The sequence below is a fragment of the Pipistrellus hanaki genome (genome assembly GCF_964339955.1).
Source record: "Pipistrellus hanaki genome assembly, chromosome: 2".
Lineage (NCBI taxonomy): Eukaryota > Metazoa > Chordata > Mammalia > Chiroptera > Vespertilionidae > Pipistrellus > Pipistrellus hanaki.
The window spans coordinates 28,184,064-28,204,448 of NC_140504.1; the positions used below are offsets into that span (position 1 = coordinate 28,184,064).

General features: G+C 35.8%; 2 protein-coding genes across 10 annotated transcripts in view; one reads left to right on the top strand and one right to left on the bottom strand.

The window, feature by feature from the left end:
• GPR160 (G protein-coupled receptor 160) overlaps nucleotides 1–5,355 on the top strand; it is a 30,568-nt gene extending 25,213 nt beyond the window's left edge. For all 5 annotated transcript variants that reach the window (XM_084874142.1, XM_084874145.1, XM_084874144.1 and 2 more), the window contains one exon: nucleotides 2,351–5,355. In XM_084874142.1, the coding sequence (XP_084730268.1) occupies nucleotides 2,423–3,436 (1,014 nt within the window). In that variant the 5' untranslated portion in view covers nucleotides 2,351–2,422 and the 3' untranslated portion in view covers nucleotides 3,437–5,355. The remainder of the gene's footprint in view (nucleotides 1–2,350) is intronic.
• PHC3 (polyhomeotic homolog 3) overlaps nucleotides 4,608–20,385 on the bottom strand; it is a 75,099-nt gene continuing 59,321 nt past the window's right edge. For 4 of the 5 annotated variants that reach the window (XM_084874116.1, XM_084874114.1, XM_084874113.1 and 1 more), the window contains 2 exons: nucleotides 20,113–20,344; nucleotides 4,608–13,226 (listed from right to left, as the gene is read on the bottom strand). In XM_084874116.1, the coding sequence (XP_084730242.1) occupies nucleotides 13,072–13,226; nucleotides 20,113–20,344 (387 nt within the window). In that variant the 3' untranslated portion in view covers nucleotides 4,608–13,071. Of the gene's footprint in view, nucleotides 13,227–20,112; nucleotides 20,345–20,385 lie in introns of those variants that run through there. The other variant, XM_084874117.1, reaches the window with a different exon arrangement.

Genomic DNA, 20,385 nt, shown 5'->3' on the forward strand with positions numbered 1-20,385 from the left:
CTTTTTAAATTTTATAGTAAAGGTAACTTTAAGGGGGTGGTATCTGTTTTCCTCCCTCACCTCCATTCCAAACCAACTTTTGCTATTTAAAACAGCTTGTTTTTTTTTCTTGACACTGGAGGGCTTCAAGTGGTCTTATCATTCCAGCTATGCTTCCTTATCCAAGCACCACCACTTACAAAGCCAGTGGCATTTGTCAAGGTGCTTAACCATGATTCCGTGCCATTATTTATCATATCTCAAATCTGGAATGGAGCTTTTTCGGGAGAGGGTCAAGTTAAATTACACGATATATTTGAGTATAGAAAATAATTTGAATGTACAAGAGAATTTCTTTCATTGATTCTTTTAAACCTATAGTTATGAATAGGAGTATTGAATGACTTTTTAAACTTTTTTGATATATACACGTGTGTGTGTATATAAATAGATGAGTTTATGACATTGGTCATTATGGCCATAAGAATATGTTGAAGAAAAAATTATTCACAACCCTTGCTGAAGAATGGTAAGGCAGACCTTATTCAGAACCATTGCAATAGGTGTAGGGACCACAATGATGAGATTCTGCAGTGACAGGAAGAGACTGGGCTTCACTCCAAATACAAGTGGGAATTCATAGCCAACAGGCAAGGTGTGGGGGGTCAGTAGATGAAATATTACTAAGGAAGCGTCAGGAGCAAGGGGATTCTGGCTAACCCCTAACAGGATTCTTGCTGACGGAAGGTTAGGGTGATTGGACATCATTGGGCGGGGGGGGGGGGGGGGGGGGTGGTGGTGAGAGATGAGGAGCCTGATCAGATAGCAAGGGAGATCAGATATTGAGGATGAGACATGCTGGCTAACCTGACTTAGCAGGATTCTTGTTAAAATTGGACTGTGATAAGATGAACACAGAAATCAAATGTGAGGGCCTCTCTTCTCAATTAGGACTCCTTGTCAAGTTAATAGAACTAATAGCTTTCTCCCACACTGAACTTTTTCTTCTCAGACAATATCCTCATTACTCCTTTGAAATTTATCAGTTACCTGCTTTTCAACAAATTCAGTCTTTCACTTTTTAGTCTTGACACTCTCTAACTTATTTTTTTCCTTAAAGTTTGAGAAATTCAGAAAGACCTATAATACTACATAAAGTATTAAGTCAATGTGTACCTTTTAAGTTTTTCTATGCATGTGTAATGGCTTAACAAGTAATGACATACTTTTGTAATCTGCAATTCATTTAATTAAACATTATGGAAATTTATGTTATTTTTAAACATGTAATGTGCTCATAAGGCTAAACACTGAATAAGTATAGAAAAGGTGTGTGAACACAGGCTTCCTGCTAATGTTTTTAATGGCTGCAGCGGAGAACATGTAGGGAAGGACTGTATATCATTTTAACCCTCTCCAGTTGTTGACATTTGTGATGGATCTGTTAGTACTTGGAGTTGGTTTTATTTTGCTACTCAGAAATACTTGAACAGTCTTGCAGAAACCTCTTTGGGTCATGTTTTCAGGATAAATTTCTCTAATTTCCTTCCTTCCATCCTTTCCTGATTTCTTCCCCTCTGACCTTTCTCCTTCATCATCTTATCTTTTTTGCTGCCTCCAAGTGCATTTATCACTCAAGCTTCAACTCCTGTTCCTTTGCCTTTACCTAGGACTTCCTAATGTTCTCAGGTATCCATACTCGGTCCCTGTTCCTTCCCTGTATTCTCCCGTCTCTCCAGGTGCCACACCTGTAAGATCATACCCAGAAGATAAATCTTTCCTTTACCAATGTTCCTATTATTTTCAGCTGAATAGTCTGTTCCATATCTTTGAGCTTCAGAGACTTAATATGAATTATGATCCTGCAGTTAAAAACTGTTTGAAAACTGCTGGACTAGAGGGCCCCTTAAACACTACCTCTACCTCACTTACGAAGAGATAAAAGGGGGGACAGGTGAGGTAACATTATCTTGAGTCAGAGTGGGACTCGCTTAACAACTATCAGTGATTGTTCTGAGTGTCACCTGCAGGCTGCTATTTTAAGCCTGTGTTTTCACTCCTGTAGGAAAAAGTATTTTATCTTTTTACTTATTAAAACTTGTACTTATATGCAAGTTTTAGTAATTTATATTAACATTTTGGTTATAGATCTGAGAGTTCTGAACAACCTGTCTCAAAAAGTATGCATATTAATTCTTCGTCTGTATTCTATACATTTTATGAGAAATATAAATTCCTATTTATACATATAATTGTTTGTGGAAATGATTGGATTAAATTAGATTTGGGAAATCCTAGTGCTTGTTTTGTGAAGTCTTAAAATAGAGATAGAATCAAGATAACATCAAGACTTTTTCACTTTTCTTTGCAGGGATGGAAAATAAAACAAAGCAGTATTTTATCGTCTATATTTCAGCAGGCCTTCTGAAGGTTAACTAAAAATATGATTATGCTTTCTTCAGAGAACTGCTCTTCTCAGTACCAGTTACATCATACAAGTCAGCCCCTAGATGGTAACTGTCTGCTAATCTTGATTATACTTGGAAAAATATTACTAAATATCCTCACACTGGGAATGAGAAGAAAAAACACCTGTCAAACTTTTATGGAATATTTTTGCATTTCACTAGCATTCATGGACCTTTTACTCTTGGTGAACATTTCCATTATATCCTATTTCAGGGATTTTGTACTTTTAGACATTAGGTTTACTAAATACCACATCTGCTTGTTTACTCAAATTATTTCTTTTATTTATGGCTTTTTGCATTATCCAGTTTTCCTGATAGCTTGGATAGATTATTATCTGAATTTTTCTAAAACCAGCCTTCCACTTAAGTGTCAAAAATTACTTTATTTCTTTACAGTAATTTTAATTTGGATTTTAGTGTTTGCTTATGTTTTGGGAGATCCAGGTATCTACCAAAACGTGAAGGCACAGTATGTTTATCCTTATCAATGTCCTTTCTATGTCAGCATTCAAAGTTACTGGCTGTCACTTTCCATGGTGATGATTTTATTTATGGCTTTCCTAACTTCTTGGTCAGAAGTTATTACCTTGGTACAGGCAATTAGGATAACTTCCTACATGAATGAGACTGTCCTGTATTTCCCCTTTTCATCCCATTCTAGTTGTACTGTGAACTCTAAAAAAACACTCTTGCCCAAGCTCATTGTCTGTTTTCTTGGTACATGGTTACCATTTGTACTACTTCAAATAATGATCCTTTTATTTAAAGTACAGATTCCAGCATACATTGAGATGAACATTCCGTGGTTGTACTTTGTCAATAGTTTTCTCATTGCTACAGTTTACTGGTGTAAATGTCACAAGTTTAATTTAAGAGACATTGCATTACCTGTGGATCCATTTGTCAACTGGAAATGCTGCTTCACTGCACTTACAATTCATGATCCTGAGCAAACTGAAAAGCCTACATCAATTATAACTTGTTAACATGTTGCCGTGTTAAAACTTACAACTGTGGTATTTTCAAAGAAGAAGAAATAACTCGGTGCATACCAAGACTGAACTGAACTGAAGCCTCCCTCAACCGCCTCAATGTGTATTTTGGGCTATGATATTATTTGTCTTTTTGTTTGCTTTTAAACAAAATAATTCCAAGAAAAAATGTTATATCTGTTCAGGAAAATTCATGTTACAAATATGAACATAGAAAGTGAAATGAGTTAACATTTGGCCATACTGATGTTTCTGTTATCCAAAAAACTACTGGATGCAAACTTCTGTAAATCTGAGATTTGCTGCCAACTTTATACAAACTTAAATAAACATTTTTATTTAATTCACAGCAATAAAATCAAGATCGTCTTCTTAAAATGATTTGGAATAAATATTCTTTAACATAGGGGAAGATTAGCTAATTTAAAAATATATATTTGTTCTTAAAATATATATTGTTCTATATTTGTTCTTAAAATAAATATTTCTGCAAGCTAAGTTTTGCTTACCTTACAGAACTGGTAGTGACTTTCTAGATTTCTTTCCATGACATACCATATTCCTTTTCAGTTATATAACTTAAATGCCACTTGCAATATCAAATCATAAATACCTTGTAAAAGTAAAGTAGGGTTTCTTATCCTCAGCACTATTGGTATTTTGGGTTAGGTGATTGGGGAGAACGCCCTGTGCATTGTGAGATACTTAGTAGCATCCCTACCCCTCTACCCACTAGATACCACCAATAGCACTCTCTTCCCCAGTCTTGACAATCAAAATGTCTCCAGACATAGCCAAACCTCCCATGGGGGGAGGGGAAGGGCGCAAAATCGCCCCCGGCAGAGAACTACAGGAATAAAGGAATCTGAATGGCAAATAATCTGAAGTCACTTTGTGAATTCAATTGAACTACATAGAAGTGTCTAACCTGTCAATGTCTAAACCTAGCCCTCATTTCTCTGTTCCTTTTCTTCTGTACTGCTTTCTAATTGGCCATAACACGGCACTATGATATTTAAAATGTTTTGTGCTTAATAAAACCCTGCAGATTTTAAATCAGGAAAATTTATAACTATTTCAAATCCATTAGTAAGCTTTTTTTGTTGTTGTTCACTAAGAAAGCCCCATGCCTCATAAGCTTAAAGAAAAAAAGAAATGCAATAGACCAGCCAAATGGAAGAGGCTTTTATTAGTAAAGAAATGAACTTAACAGCTGGTCTACAATATATTATTGAATTATAAACAATATAAATAAATGATTCTGTAGGCCCACTTAACCTTCATCCAGACCCACATGAAGCAATGTTACAATAATATTCTATGTGAAAATATGCAGGTAACAAAGGTGCAATTACAAGTAAGTTTAAGCAGCAGAGTATAAGGTGCTTTAACAGTTAACGTTGCCATCAACAAACATTTGAATGCTTAGTTTTACTTCACTGAATACAGACACAACAAATATGAAAATCTAAAATTGATACACATGCTACTTGTTAATATGAAAGTGCCTTCTCTTTTCTTAAAAAAACAAAACAAATGGAAAGACTTTTTACATAGATCGGGGTGTGCTCTTATAATGCAAAATTAACTTCATTTTCAGGTTATACAATTGAAAACTAGCTACAGACACCAATCTAGGAACACTAATGCTAAGAGAGCTAAGACTATTTAATTTCCTGTAAAGAGGACTCTAATACAATATCCAATGTAAAGAATACATCTATATATAATCTTAACATTTGTTTTCTAGAAAGATAAAAAATGCTTTTTCCCCTTGGTGATGCTTTGTTCATCCTGGGTGGATCAGCTTTTGAAGTTTTAATCATTTAAAAGTCCTATTTTAGAACAGTGTGAGGAATCAAACGTAGGAATAGAAAAAGTCAATTAACATGTACTTGAAGAATCAAAAATTAGTATTTTTTTAAAAAACTAATATATTACACAAATTTGCCTATGTTTAAATCAACAACAAAATGTTAACAAGACAAAAGCATTAATTTAGCAGAGGCCTAAAATGCCTGCCATCTGTGTTGGCATCCATCCTGTACACTGCGGTCTACAACTCCAACCCTCAGCACAAGCTCACTCCTGACTTGAAGCATAGTTTCTAGAACCTATTTTGACTTTTCTTTACCTACAGGAAAAAAAAAAAAGGGGGGGGGGTTTAATAAGGTGACTGGGAATCTTTGGTGAATATCTCGGAAGTTAGACATCCAAAATGATACACCCAAAGTTAGACATCCTTGCACATTCCGTTGACTTTATTTTTTTAAATTCTCACCTGGGGATATTTTTCCCATTGCTTTTCAGAGAGCATGGAAGGGAGGAAGGGAGGGAGGAAGAGAGAAACATCAATGCAAGAGAGACACATTGACTAGTTGCCTCCTGTATGCACCCAACTGAGGCAGAGAGGGAACTGAACCCAGGTACATGCCCCAGGAACTGAACATGCAATTCTTCAGTTCAGGAGCCAAAAGGTACTTATACAATATATATATTAACATCATAAAATATGGGTAAATATTTTTAAAATTCGGTAAATCAAAACATCTTAAATTTTAAACAATGCCATGGGGGGGAAATTTGTTTTACTTGGAATGTCAGTATTCCTTTTTAAATCAATTTGTTAAAGATTCTAATCTGACATGTATTTGGACATTTTCCTGCTTTAAGAAGCTGTGACTGCCCAGCTGGTGTGGCTAAGTGGTTGAGCATCAACCTATAACCAGGAGGTATGGTTCGATTCTCGGTCAGGGCCCATATTCGGGTTGGGGCTCAATCCCACTGTGGGGCATGCAGGAGGCAGCTGATCAGTGATTCTCTCATCATTGATATTTCTACTTCTCCCTCTCTCTTTCTGAAATCAATAAAAATTACTTTCATTTTTTTTATCTTAATAGAGAATGTTAGTATCAAGCAATGTTACTATGTAAAGCTGTGTCAATAGGAGTTACAGTGCAAGTCACAAATCCTCAAGTGGTAAGGAATATACCCAGTTAATAACTGATCCCATTCAATGCTTACCCCCCAAATATTTGTCAATTTAAACACAGAACTCTTTTATGTTTATTCTATATTTTAAAGTAAAACCCTTTTATTTTGTAATGTGTGCTTTCTAAAAAGTAGGTATTTGTAATAAAATTTATGTAGTCTTCCTTGCTTTAAAAACAAAACCTGTTCAGCGATTTCCTTTGAAATTTCCCAGTTTTAGATATGCTTCACTGTCAATACTGGGTATAAAGTTTTTGTAGTTAAAAATGTATAGTAAGTCGCCGAGACCGGTTTGGCTCAGTGGATAGAGCGTCAGCCTGCGGACTGAAAGGTCCCGGGTTCGATTCCGGTCAAGGGCATGTACCTTGGTTGCGGGCACATCCCCAGTGGCGGTGATGCAGGAGGCAGCTGATCGATGATTCTCTCTCATCAATGTTTCTAACTCTCTATCCCTCTCTCTTCCTCTCTGTAAAAAAATCAATAAAAAATTAAAAAAAAAAATGTATAGTAAGTCAGCACCAGCTTCTTTGTATTGTTCTGTCTCACCCCCTGCATAGCAATACCTCTGGAATAGATTCGAGTGTCAAAACAATTCTTAGAAATATGGGCTGTCACAAAATATAAATCCTTACTGTTAATACCCTTAATTTCATAACCTACTCAGGTTTATGACTGATGGATGTTTAGTAGGTGAAATGTTACAAGAATTGATGTGATTTACTCAGACCCCTTATCGTCATCTAGCCTAATTCTTACCCCAATGCAGAAAAATTTCCCTCAGTTCCAACTTTATATTCAGTACATTAATAATAATTATGTTCATATCTGTTTAAACTGCAATCAAAATTATGTTTGGGAAGATTTTTATTTATTACTAGTTCCTTATGTCATGTCTACCACATGCTACACATATTAAATGTTCCAACAGTTTGCTAAATGAATGGATAAATGCCTGAATGATAATGTCCATATCCTACATAATAAAAGGTTAATATGCAAATCTACTGAACAGCATAATGACTGGTTGCTATAATGCACACTGACCACCAGGAGGCAGATGCTCAACATAGAAGCCACCCTCTGATGGTCAGTGCGCTCCCACAGGGGGAGCCCGTTCAGCCAGAAGCCAGGCTCACAGCTGGCGAGCACGGTGGTGGCCATGCAGCCGGATATTCCCCGAGGGCTCCCAGACTGCTAGAGGGCACAGGCCGGGCTCAGGGACCCCCCAGAGTGCACGAATGTCATGGACTGGGCCTCTAGTGTGTTCGTATATTCCATGGTTAGCTAGCAAGAAGCATTTAGAAAAATTTCCTCATTTGCTTGTCTGTTTGAATTTTCTGCCTTGTTCCTTAGGACAACAAAGACTAGGTGGCACAGGGAATATTGCTTAATAAATAATTATCTTTTAGCAATTGCTCTGAAGTATGAAAGAAACTGTTGAAAAGGGAAAGAGAATTAAGTAGAAGCAACTTAAAAACACCAATTATGTGGCCCAGAATCATAGTTTTAGAGCTGGGAGGAACCTCAGAGATGATTTAAATTAAAATCAACATTTTTAGTATAGGCCCAACACTGTATACATAGAAGAGGAAACAGGTTTAAAGGTAAGTAACTGCCGAGGGTGTCGCACACAGCACTTCCAACCGAGGTAAAACCCCAGTTATTCATCATAGTAATTTAATGATTATGTAGACCTATTAACTATTAATATAGTATTTAGTACTACTTAACACAAAAAGAATTATGACTTTTCAACCATTCTAAACGAAGATAGTAAGCAATGGATTCTTCTGGTTGCTTGAGGCAAGACTGAAAAGTTCCTTCTTTCTAAAGTAGGTTGATATTTACTTCTACCATCAGTTCTACCACCCTCACAAGCACCAACTTTTTCACCTCTATCAATGAAAGCTCAAAAAAAACATGGATTTAACACTGTATAATTTTAAGCCAATAATGATGGCTACTATCAATCCTTAAGAAGATTACTGGAGTCCATTTAAATAGGTGGTCGAAAAGGACTTACTATATTACTCTTAAATTTAAAACCATGCCATGTTAACATAACAGTGTTTTAAATTCATATTTATTTTTTCCAAATTAAGAGTCATCCTATACTTTCTTTTAGACAATACATTTAAAAACCTTTGCAAGGTTTTCTTTCTATGGATTCATATTTATGCCACCAGTATCACTGAGAGCAGTTGTACTTTTCAAAGACAGTAGAAAAAAATATTTTTCTAGTGTACCCCCTAATGGCCTAATATCTGAGATTAAAACGGTCATTTTTAAATAAAATTAAGTGTTCATAAGCTATAAAAGGGGAAAACATGAAACATTCATGGGGAACATTTCCCAAAAGTTTCGGTAAACAACGCATTTAGAAGGTTCATGTGTGAAGAGTAGAATGGGACAATTTTCATTAGAGAAGCTGGGCTTCAGATCGGAAAAGGAGGGAGGCCACTTCCTTTTAATATGTGAGTACTAAAGTGACAGTTCAGAAAAAGCCAAATGTTTTGCTCTAGAATATGACAGCAATAATTACTATCATATTAGTACTTTACAACTTTCAAAAAAAGCTTTCTCATAGTATTATTTTAAGCTCTAAAAAATTACATGTAAAACTTTAGAATTCTTAAAAATTTAGGAAACTTTTTCCAAAGATAATATAATTTTTAACTCTTTACTGATGTAATGGCTTGTACTGCTGCTATAAAGGAAATCATATAGTAATACATTTTCTGAACTTACAACAAAAGAGGAATATGTTCCCAAAGAATTCTTTTAAAGATAATACAGCTCTTAATAGGTTGAAATTAAATTTTGCTAAAACTGCATATTTACTTTCCTTAATACTGTTTTTGTGCTTATCTAAATTGAATCACAATCTTTAAAATGAAATCAAATGTTTTAAATAGATTCATAAAATACCAATATTGATGAATGTGGAACTATTTATTTCATGATCCACACTACTGTGCATCAAAAAATAGAGGTAGGCTTGTGTTAATTGAAATCCACACTGATAAAGAGAAACAGCTCTTAGTCATCCAATTCTTAGACTGAGACTACCTAGCAAATAAAATACAATATTAAAAATGTTTTTCTTTGATTCAGCTGTGGCATCTGAAAGTGAATACTCAATTCTGATAATTAAAACAACTAATCTTTGAGTTTTTGACAACCTAAGACTACATATACAATCTATATATTGCCTCCTTACAACACTTGTGCCATAGTGTACCAAGACCCTGCAAATGCAAATAATGGGGCTTAATCACATTTAATTGGACATGTCAATGATATGGGGCACTATGACATTTCAATCTAATACTGGTATCTGAATAAATGTCTGACTATAATTTCACAATGGCTACATGAAGATTATCTAAAAAATTTATTCAAAAGCATGGGCATAACAATATGTATTATATACAGTTCTAAGAGGGCTACTTAAAATTATTTCTATTTAAAACTAGGTGAAAGATGAATATTAACTTCAAAAGTGCAGAAATTTGTTCAGTGTTGAAGTGGGATAAACTAACAAGTGGCAGGCCTCTTCTCTCGCATTCTCAAGTTTCTTCACTAACATTTTTTCCCTCCCATTCCACCTTCTCTACTTCTAGGTCAGCCCTTAAAAGTGTGTGTTTAGATGATGCCACAGCAAATTAAAAGTACCATCTTGGAAATAGTTAAATGCCACTTAAAAAGTCTCATACTATACTGATTTCATCAAAGCTGCATAGCTGTGTCAGACACATCCCTACACAAGACTTGATGAAAATCCACATCATGTAAAAAATAATTTTTACAAGCTAGCTCTCTCGGCTTGTTTACTTTCTTAGGAACACATGGTTTAAAGCAAATAAAATTTAAAACTTATAGGTTTCTCCCCACTCACCCCCAATGGAAAAAGAGTGCATAAGTTTAAACAAGTCAGAAAATACAAACTTAAGTAGCAAAAATAGGAAGAACTTCTCTTTCTGTTTGTCATTCCCTCAATCAAAATCCTAAAACAATTATATAAATAAAAATAATAGCCCTCTTCATACCTATATCATATCATACTAAAACTGTGCTTAAAGCTCAGGGGAGAGGTGCACACCCAGTGTCATCATCTATATCCATTATATGTAACTGATATTAACATGGTTTAATCATCTTAAAGAAATAACTGCTTCAAAGGTGAGAGTGACCAGCTGAAAGCAAATGAGCCATTTCTAAATAAAACAACTCACTTGAAAAAAAAAAACACAAGTATACTTTCTGGTATGTTTTGAGTGGAGACAACAGAAGATCTGTACTATTCTAAAGATTATTATTATAAGACTTAAGATTATAAGGTACTCTCAAATGAATACCCTTCTTGTAAGCTTTCTTAACATAGTGCCAGGCACAGGGGCTTTTAGTAAGCACTACAATAATGACTGCTATTACAAGAGGGTGTAAATAAAGGTGAACCTATTAACACAGTTCAAAGCTAACATCTTAAAGGTTCTATGTATTATAGTTAAGGGAAGCAATCATTATTGCAAGGGGAATTTGTCCCCACATACTTTTATATTGTTTGTGGATATGCTAAAGTTTTAATTCCAGGAGAGATTTTTCTTTGTGCCCCCCTGCTCCCTACAGTGAAACATCTTCCGCTAGTGCTTAGCCTGTATTTAAGTTCTGAAATTGAAACACGAGGGGGAAAGTCAAGCATATGACAACTCTTCACAATGATTAAATGCTAATAAATGAAAGTTGACTAGAGAGTACCTACCTTTCCTTGAAACTTTAATCCAATGATTAAAAATGTGATATAAAGAAATATGTAACATGGACTACAAGCTATGTAGGTCTGGAACATGAGCCTTACACTATATTACACATTCTAATCCTACACGCAACTATCAGTAAACATTTTTTAAAACATTACTACACTAAAGAATCCCGCAAAGCATACATTCAAACAAGAGGCATCTAAAGATTAAAAAAATTACCCGCTGTATTTTTGTATAAAAATAATCAACATTCTCTAATGTACACAAAGCCAAAAGATAAATATCTGTGATGTCTTTAATGACATCTTTAGTCTTCTACTAGGTCAACACAATCTTCTTGAAAAGAGCAGTGATAATGACTGAAACCCATAGACCCTTTCCCACTTTTGCCAAATATCTATGTACGTTCCTTCAATTATTAAAACATTTTCATTGTATGACAGAAAGATTAAAAAAATTAAACGTTTGATGTCCAGGACTATAAAGCTCTCAAGGTTCCCACAACAGTTTTGTTTTGGTGTCACAATTCTAGCAGATCACTAACTGTTTAGTGAAAGGTTTTACTTAAAAATTTCCCCCCTAAAACATGTACATACAAAATTAGACCTCACCATCCAAGAGATATCACTTGGTGTTTTGTCGAAAGCATGCAAGGGTTTAGTCAGGAAACAGGAATATGCTTTCTAGCTAGACCCAACATGTTCAACATTAGAAAAATGACAAAGACCAAATACATATATCTGCTACAAATTATTGCCTTGTGGAAAAGGTTATATGTACATTGGGTTCATAAGGTATAATCAGATTATGTAGAGAGAAAATATAATTAATATGAATCAATATCTTTTGAGAGTCAAATTATTTGTATGCTAGTCCTTATTTTATCGGCCAATTTAATGGATTGCTCCCCTTTTTTTCAGTGTGCATACACTGGGAAAAATACTTGAGCAGAACACTGATGCTACCTGAAATATTTCCATTGTGTCATGTATCCCTCTGAGTGAAAAAGAGAATCATTTTCCTTCCTGCAGTAGAGTTTCTCAACTTTGGTACTGCGGACATTTGGACCACATGACTGTTGTAGAGGGCTGTCCTGTGCATTGTAGGATGTATATACTCCCTGTTCTCCATGTGCTAGGTAACCGATAGCTTCCCTCCCTCACCCCCTCAGCTGTGACAACCAGAATGTCCCCAGGGCAGCACAACTCATCTCCAGGAGAACCATTGGTCTATTTGTACAAAAACTAAGAGGAAAATGTTCTCAGTTACACCAAATTCTTGGTCAAGTTTAGAATAGAAGCCAACTCTTCTGACTCCCAGATCAGTGTTATCCTTGCTAGAATGCATCCTTTTTTATAGACAAAACAACTTTCTAACAGACATTTTTTTCAAATGCACAATGATATCTCACTGCATACAATTCCAGTCACTGGACTCCTAAATTATTTTTAAATTACCTCTAATGACAACCTATGGGAAACTTACAGGGTAGAAAAATGTATAACAAAACTGGATTAAAAGAGAAATGTAAATCATTAAATTAGTTTTAAAAGGATTCTTTATATTAATGATAAACATTCCTTTTTAAAAAGTACTATAATACGTTTCTTTGAAAAATATCATGGCCCTCTATAACAAGTCTTTCAATGTTGTATGTAACCTGTAAAATTAATTTCACCAATGTTGGCTAATTATGAAAATGTATGATGAATTATTAAATCTGTAAAAGAAATGCTAGCTTTTCATGTGGAGATCCCAATGTTTTTGGCTATCCACCACAATAAATGATAATATTCTAGGCCAACCTGAGCCTTTACCTCACAAGTTTGTTTAAGAAGAATAAAACTGCTGTTATCTCACAGCCTCATGATCTTGTTAAGATTCCTTCAGAGAGTTGATGCGTGCACAGATCTTTAGGGCAGGGCCAAGCTTGATATTCATTGCACTCATAAGATGGTCTTCTTTTAGCAAGAGAAGGGCCTGTCCATCAATCTCCTGTGCTCTGAACTCATCTGCAATATCCTGGCAGCCTGGAATTTGATCAGAGGAAGGAAGTTAGAATTAATACACAACAATTAGACATTACTCCTAATAGTCACAGTTATACTCTCACTGGGTCTGAGTATGTGAAACACAGGTTGAAAACAAATGAAATTTATTTATGGTAGTCTTGGGTTCACTCCTGAAGAAGAAAGTATTTCTTGATATTCTGAAAATAAAAATTAATCAAAATCAGGTAAAGCAACTTATTTGGTAATTCTTGTTCTAAAATTTAATCTACATATTTATAAAAGCCTAAGTGACCATCACAAACCGAATGGATGACTGAACAGGCTGTGTGGGGCGACCAGGCTGGCAGGGGGGTTAGTGAGGGGTGACCAAATGACCGAACAGCAGGCTGCGTGGGGCGACCAGGCCCGCAGGGGGGGCAGTTGGATGCGATCAGGCTGGTGGGGGGGAGGTACAGTTAGAGGCAACCAGGCTGGCAGAGGGGGTGACAGGACAAAGAAGGGACAGTTGGGGGAGACCAGGCCAGCAAGGGGACAATAAGGAGCAACCAGGCTGGTGGGGGTTCGGTGTGGGGGCGTTAGGAGAGACCAGACCAGCTGGGAGGCGGGGCAGTTGGGGGCAACTAGGCTGTGGGGGGGGGGGGGCAGTTAGGGGTGATCAGGCAGGGAGGCAGGTGAGCAGTTAGGAGCCAGTGGTCCTGGATTGTGAGAAGGATGTCTGACAGTCAGACATTCCCCAAGGGGTCCGGGATTGGAGAAGGTGCAGGCTGGGCTGAGGGGACCCCCTCCCCATGCACAAATTTCGTACACCGGTGCACCGGGCCTCTAGCATAAAAATAATTAGTAAGAATCAGGTAAAATGTAAGGATTGATCAGTCTAGATATAGCTTATCTTCACAAAAAAAGGATGATGGTGTCATCTCAAAGTGTGCCACACATATAACAAGTTTAGATTAATTAGTTGTTATACCTCATGAACCTATCTTTCTATAATATATTCTTCACATATATGTATACAAAGGAATAAAATTAATGTTCCTCCATTTAAATAACAATTTAGAAATATTTTCTTATGTATTAGAATACCACTTTCATTATCTCTTATAACTTTTAATTTACAACCTTCAATTGGCCAGCACATCTAAATCATTTTTATTGTTCACTAAGGTCAGAACCAATCCATCCAGATTATAGTATTGCTCTATTGCAATACTGCTAAAATGTATTATACTGCTCAACTTGTAATTTCAACTTCAAATCTTAGGATCATTGGACTCATCTCCACTTTTGAAATATAAATTCTCGTTGGAATTAGGGGCTTGCTAACTAACCTCTTGCCAAAAAACAATATTTTAGCTCTCAGACTAAACCAGGTGCTTTATCAGGTAACAAACACAATGCTAGCATCTACTTGAACCCCAAATGTTCTTATTACCAAATTTTGCAGTCGGGTTACTCAATAAACTTCTCCTACTCACTAAGGATAAGGAAACTAGCAAGAAGGTAATGAATTAAGGAACCAAGAGAGAAGAGAATACAAAATGTAGAAGCTTCCTTAGACAGTAAAATTATAAAAATAAATTTGAGAATAAATACTAATGTTAAGTGTTAGAGCATTGGCCTGCACACCAAAGGATCTCAGATTTGATTCCCGGTCAAAGGCATGTACCTGTGTTGCAGGTTTAATCCCTGCTCCAGTGGGGGTGCATGCAGGAGGCAATCGGTGTGTCTCACATCGATATTTCTCTCTCTTTCCCTTTCTCCCCCCTTCCACTCTCTCTAAAAATCAACAGAAAAACAAAATAAACAAAAAAAGAATACATACTAACAGCTTAAAGTCTATTTTATTCAAATTAGTATTCTCAGGGAAAACACAAAAAAATGGAAATTGTTACATCTTTGGATACAACTTTGCAGAAATGATTATCCTCCTATTGCAAACGTATCATTCTCTTGTTTATATAGATAATGATGTCATCTTCTATAACCCCAGCACCAAACACTGAAATATAGTGGCAACCATACTTTGGTAAAAACTGCTGTTTGAATTTTAGCTTTGCTATCTGACTTCGGCCTTTGATTAAAATTACTGACCTTGCCTGGAGGGTAGAAAGTTACTCCTCCCTCCCCCTCCTGGACCTGAAGGCCAAATCAACAGTCTGGGTTAGTCAAGGCTAAAAGAACAGAACGAACCAAGAAGGGAGATTAGGCCATCTGGCCAATACATACAACCTCAAGGTTAAGCAATATAGAAACCAGTCAGCTCCAGCTCCGTGGACCTCCACCCCCCCTTTTTTGAAATGTATATAAAAAGCTGGATTTGTAACTGCTTGCTGCTGCTGTTTGTCGCCTGCTCCATCCTGGCGGCGGCAGCCCAGATTCGAATCTGTAATAAAATTTGTTATTTGACTCCGCAATTGGCTAGATGGAGTTGTTTCCCGGGTAGGGGTCTCTGCCTCTTGGGTGGTCTCTTCTCCATTCAACAAACACAAAGCACTGTAAATGCTAAATATATATATTGGGTAAGTGAAGGACTAAATGAGTGAATAAACAAATAATAAACAAAAAATAGAATCTGCTAGAGAGGAGCCATCTGTAAGAGTAATACAACCACTTTTTCTGTATTTTGCTGTGTGGCCATCTTTTCTCTTGGATATTTTTTTTGCCTTCTTTGTTGGTTGTATCTTTTTTGTTTCCTATATAGCAGCCAGCTTATCAATGTCTCCAGTATCTTAATAATTTCTCAGACTTCTAAAAATTGACATTTCAAAAGTACCCTCTGCAGAATTTTTATGATTTTTCCCATTTACCATATAAAATAAATTATATAGTTAAAAGGAATTACTCACCATAGAAAAGCCCCTTTTCTTTTCCCAGAGGTAGCTCTCAAAACTGGACAGACAAAACTGACTAATCTTGTGTCTAGTTGTGACTTCGTCCTTCTTTATATGAAAGAACTAATGTTCTTCTCTCTTCAGTCTTACTTACAAGAGAGCAGGGAAGAAAAGAAGAGAGAGAAAGATAGGGTAGGACTTAGATTCAGAAAACGGGAGCCATGAGAAGTAATGAGGACTACAAGAGCTACATGTGGGAATAGAAACAAGGAGCTCTCCATGAGGAAAATATTTAGCAGGTTCTTGTTCCTATGCATTATGAGATCCCTCTTCAAATGTCTTCTTGCCGGTGGACAATAAATGTATTAGCAAAATAATAATGAACAAAAAGTTTGGGAAACAGCATGATTAAATATGAATACATTATCTTCAGAATTTTAGATCACAACTTTCTAAAGTTGGGGGGACTATACATTAATACAGAAGTTAAAAAATAAAGTGACTTAGAAAAGAAAAAGATAGGAGCAAATATGCTTCTAGAAAATTGAGAAAAATGAACTTTTTAAAAATTCTAGATGCTGAGTATACTGAGCTAAAGTTCTATGAGTTTCTGACATTAAAATCTCCTTTTATGAAGCGGCTGTACCATAGGGATATGTACAAAATATATCCCAACTATTGTAACCAGTCAGCACAGGTGGCTTTACATCACCAGAAGCAACTATCAGGGTGTGCACAGATGTGAACACATGGACATGGGTCCCAAAGCATCCAGTCACTTTTCCAGAGAAACCCAAAATAAACTCACTCTGCACAAAAAGTGGCCTCAATAAAGTTGGTGAAAAGCTATGACCTGCCATTCAATACTACAGAAAAATCAAATCCCAATGTTAGTATTATAAAAACCAGTAAATAGTCATATTGTATGTAATTCTTATACTGTATATGACTACAAAGAAACCTAATTTACTGCAGATTCAAAAATCAATAAATCCAGAGTAAGTTGATATTTGCAATTTAACTGTTTCAAGGAAGAGCTGAAGAAGATAACTGCAATTAACTAAAAACAGAAAGAATAGTATAATGCACAAAACTTTATATGAAAATAATTTTTCTTTCTGCTAACAGCTATGAGATTTGGGTGTACTGCATACCAGCTCCATACGATCCCACCAGAATGGTGAACAAGATGACATTACACAAAGAGAAGAGAAAACTCTAGGGGTTAAGTGTAGGCGCCAGGATAAAAGAGGGAAGCCTATCCTCAACTGGAAGGAAAATGCAAAGGCTTACAAAACTTACAAGCTTGTTCATTCTAGGGTAAAACTTGGGAGTAGACTACTCAGAAAAACAAACAAACAAACAAACAAACAAAAAGCCCTGAATGAGCTCAAAGAGGCCCAAAAGGAAGTTTACAAAGACCAGAGGAACATAAGAGATATGAAGATAAACGCTTATTCTGGTATGAAAGTTACCTTAAACTACAGGCATTTCAGAGAGAAAAACTGAAAAAGATATAAGGATCATACAAATAAGCTTGTTATTTAACCTATAAAAGTTTGGAAATACTCCCATTTAATCAGTTAATATAACTCAGTAGAGTTATATTAAGCAGACTCAAGCAATTCTTAATTATAAAGCAGTCTCCTTTTAGTGACATATTATGTTCTCTAAACACTGGCAATAAAATTAAGTGTCTTGATGAACTCAGTAAGACAAGCATCTAAAGTTATAAACAATAATCATTTTTTTAACTCAAATGAAGCAAGAATGAAACAAAGGAGTTAGCCTTTGTTCCAATAAAGCAGCCAAGAGTAGTCTCATGGCAAATGGATATGGGAAAAATTAGAAAATTAGTCCTAAAAAAGCATATGAAGTGACAGAGGACTTACTACTACCAATTATTTATTTGATTGCCAACCTACATTCTTTAGGATATGAACCACCCTTCATCCCCAAAGGAAAAGAAATACTTTCCACCAAATGAGAACCCCAGCTAAAAACAGCCCACACGCCCCATTTGGCAAACAGAGACTACTTCTGAAGATGACAGAATCAAGGTCGAGCCCAGATCAGTATAGACTTTAGGGTTAAATCTCAAGATATATAAACTAGTCTAAAATCTAAAATTTATTTCATTAAGTATTAAAACCACAAACAATAAAGATTCACCATCCTCTAATACATCAGTTTTAATGCATATTCTAAACCTCCATGGTCAGCACAACTTACACCTAAGTTTTCTTAGGTATGTGCTTAAAAATCTTCCCATGGAAAATGTATCCCTCTTAAAACAATTTCTTCTTTCTTTAAAAGTGACTATATCTTCTTTTTCTTAAGAAAAAGAAGGAGCCAAGACCGGTTTGGCTCAATGGATAGAGCGTCGGCTTGGGGACAGAGGGGTCCCGGGTTCGATTCCGGTCAAGGGCATGTGCCTTGGTTGCGGGCATATCCCCAGTGGTGGGTGTGCAAGAGGCAGCTGATCAATGATTCTCTCTCATCGATGTTTCTAACTCTCTCCCTTCCTCTCTGTGAAAAATCAATAAAATATATATTTTTTTTAAAAAGAAAAGAAAAAGAAGAAGGAGGAGAAGAAGGAGGAGGAGGAGAGAGAGGAGGAGGAGGAGGAGGGAGAGGAGGAAAACCACAAAAATCATTCAGCATTTCTAAAACAAGGTATTGAAAAAATAATTTAGCCCAGCAGGTGTGGCTCAGTGGTTAAGCGTCAACTTTTGAACCAGGAGGTCATGGTTTGATTCCCAATATGGGACATGTAGGAGGCAGCTGTTCAATGATTCTCTCTCATCACTGATGCTTCTATCACTCTCCCTCTCCCTTTCTCTCTGAAATCAATAAAAATATATTTTAAAAGAAAAAAGAATTTAATAAAAATCTCATAGAGTTCTTTACATATGGTAAAATGACTGACAATTTTTTTTTAAAGCAATAATACTGCTAAATATACTTTCTTCACTCTCACAGCACATTAGCTGTAAATTTACAGTGGCCTTCATAAAAAGATTAATTAGCAAAATTAGATGGATAAATTTTAATAACTTGCAGACAACTGCAAAAGAGATGTATTTTTCTGGAATGTTTATGTCAAGATAAATGATTTGATTCAGAATAAAACCAAAATTGAACAAACATTTAAAAATTTCCTTGTGATCCATATTCATGAAGCCAAAGTAAATGACAAGATTTGTTGACTTTAAAAATATATATCGTCTTAACATACGTAACCATTGTGTAGGTTTCATCATGAGTAAGGGTGCAAAATGTCTTTAGTAGCCAGCCCCTTGGAGAAAGTGGACATAAAGATTATTGTTACATTAAAGAAAAAAAGTTAAAGAACATTAAGAATAAGCTCATGGAAAAAATCCAAAAATGAGAGCAGAAAAACATAAGAAAGTTACTTATTCTATTGGGATAGAATATCATAACTGAATGTTAGCTGTCTACTTAAAAAATCAAATTTTGGAACTGTTCTTGATATCTACTCTTTGCAAAGAACGCAGCTTCCTTTAAAAGAAACCAAAATTTAATCATAGTCTAAAAGGTCCTGATTAGCTTTCAAAAATGTAAAAAGAAAATTATACTCTCTCCTATTTTAAAAAAAGGTTAAATGTTAAATTAGGAAATGAGGAAACCGAATAGAAAAAGAGAAGAGCAGAGGGAAGAAGTGTCTGACTCAATCTCTCTACTGACCTCTTGAGAGAAATCAGACTGAAGAGAAGAGAGCACCTTTAATACCTTCACCGGCTGAGGTGTCACAGCTGAAGCAGGACTAGTCAGTTTTTATCGACTTGAGAGTATGAGAAAATACCCAGTTGTGCTGAGGGAATAAGCAAGAGGAAACAGATATTTCAATAGCAAATGCTATTTAACTACTATATATATATATATATATATATATATATATATATATATATATATACACACACATATATATACACACACACACATAAGTACTTCTTGAACCCTTTCATGCAACAGGTGCAGATGGATCTAACATCATTCCTGTGTGTGAATGCACAAGAAAAACATTAAGGCCAAAATGCTGAATTACGTACCAGGCAAAGAATGAATGAAGGCCCAGACATCATCAACCGTCCATATAGAGGGCTCTGTTTGTGCAACAGGTAGCAAGTCACTGTTCTCAGGCATTTTCCTAATCCTCACTTCTCGCAGCTCACGCTCTCTTTCCCGCTCGCTCTGCCTGCGCAGACGTGTTGTCATAGCAGATGGTACAGGATCTTCATGAGAAGCCAAGTCTTCTTCTGCAGATGGATAAGTAATTGGAAGCTGGAAAATGTAGTACAAGTAAAATACAGCATTGCACTTTC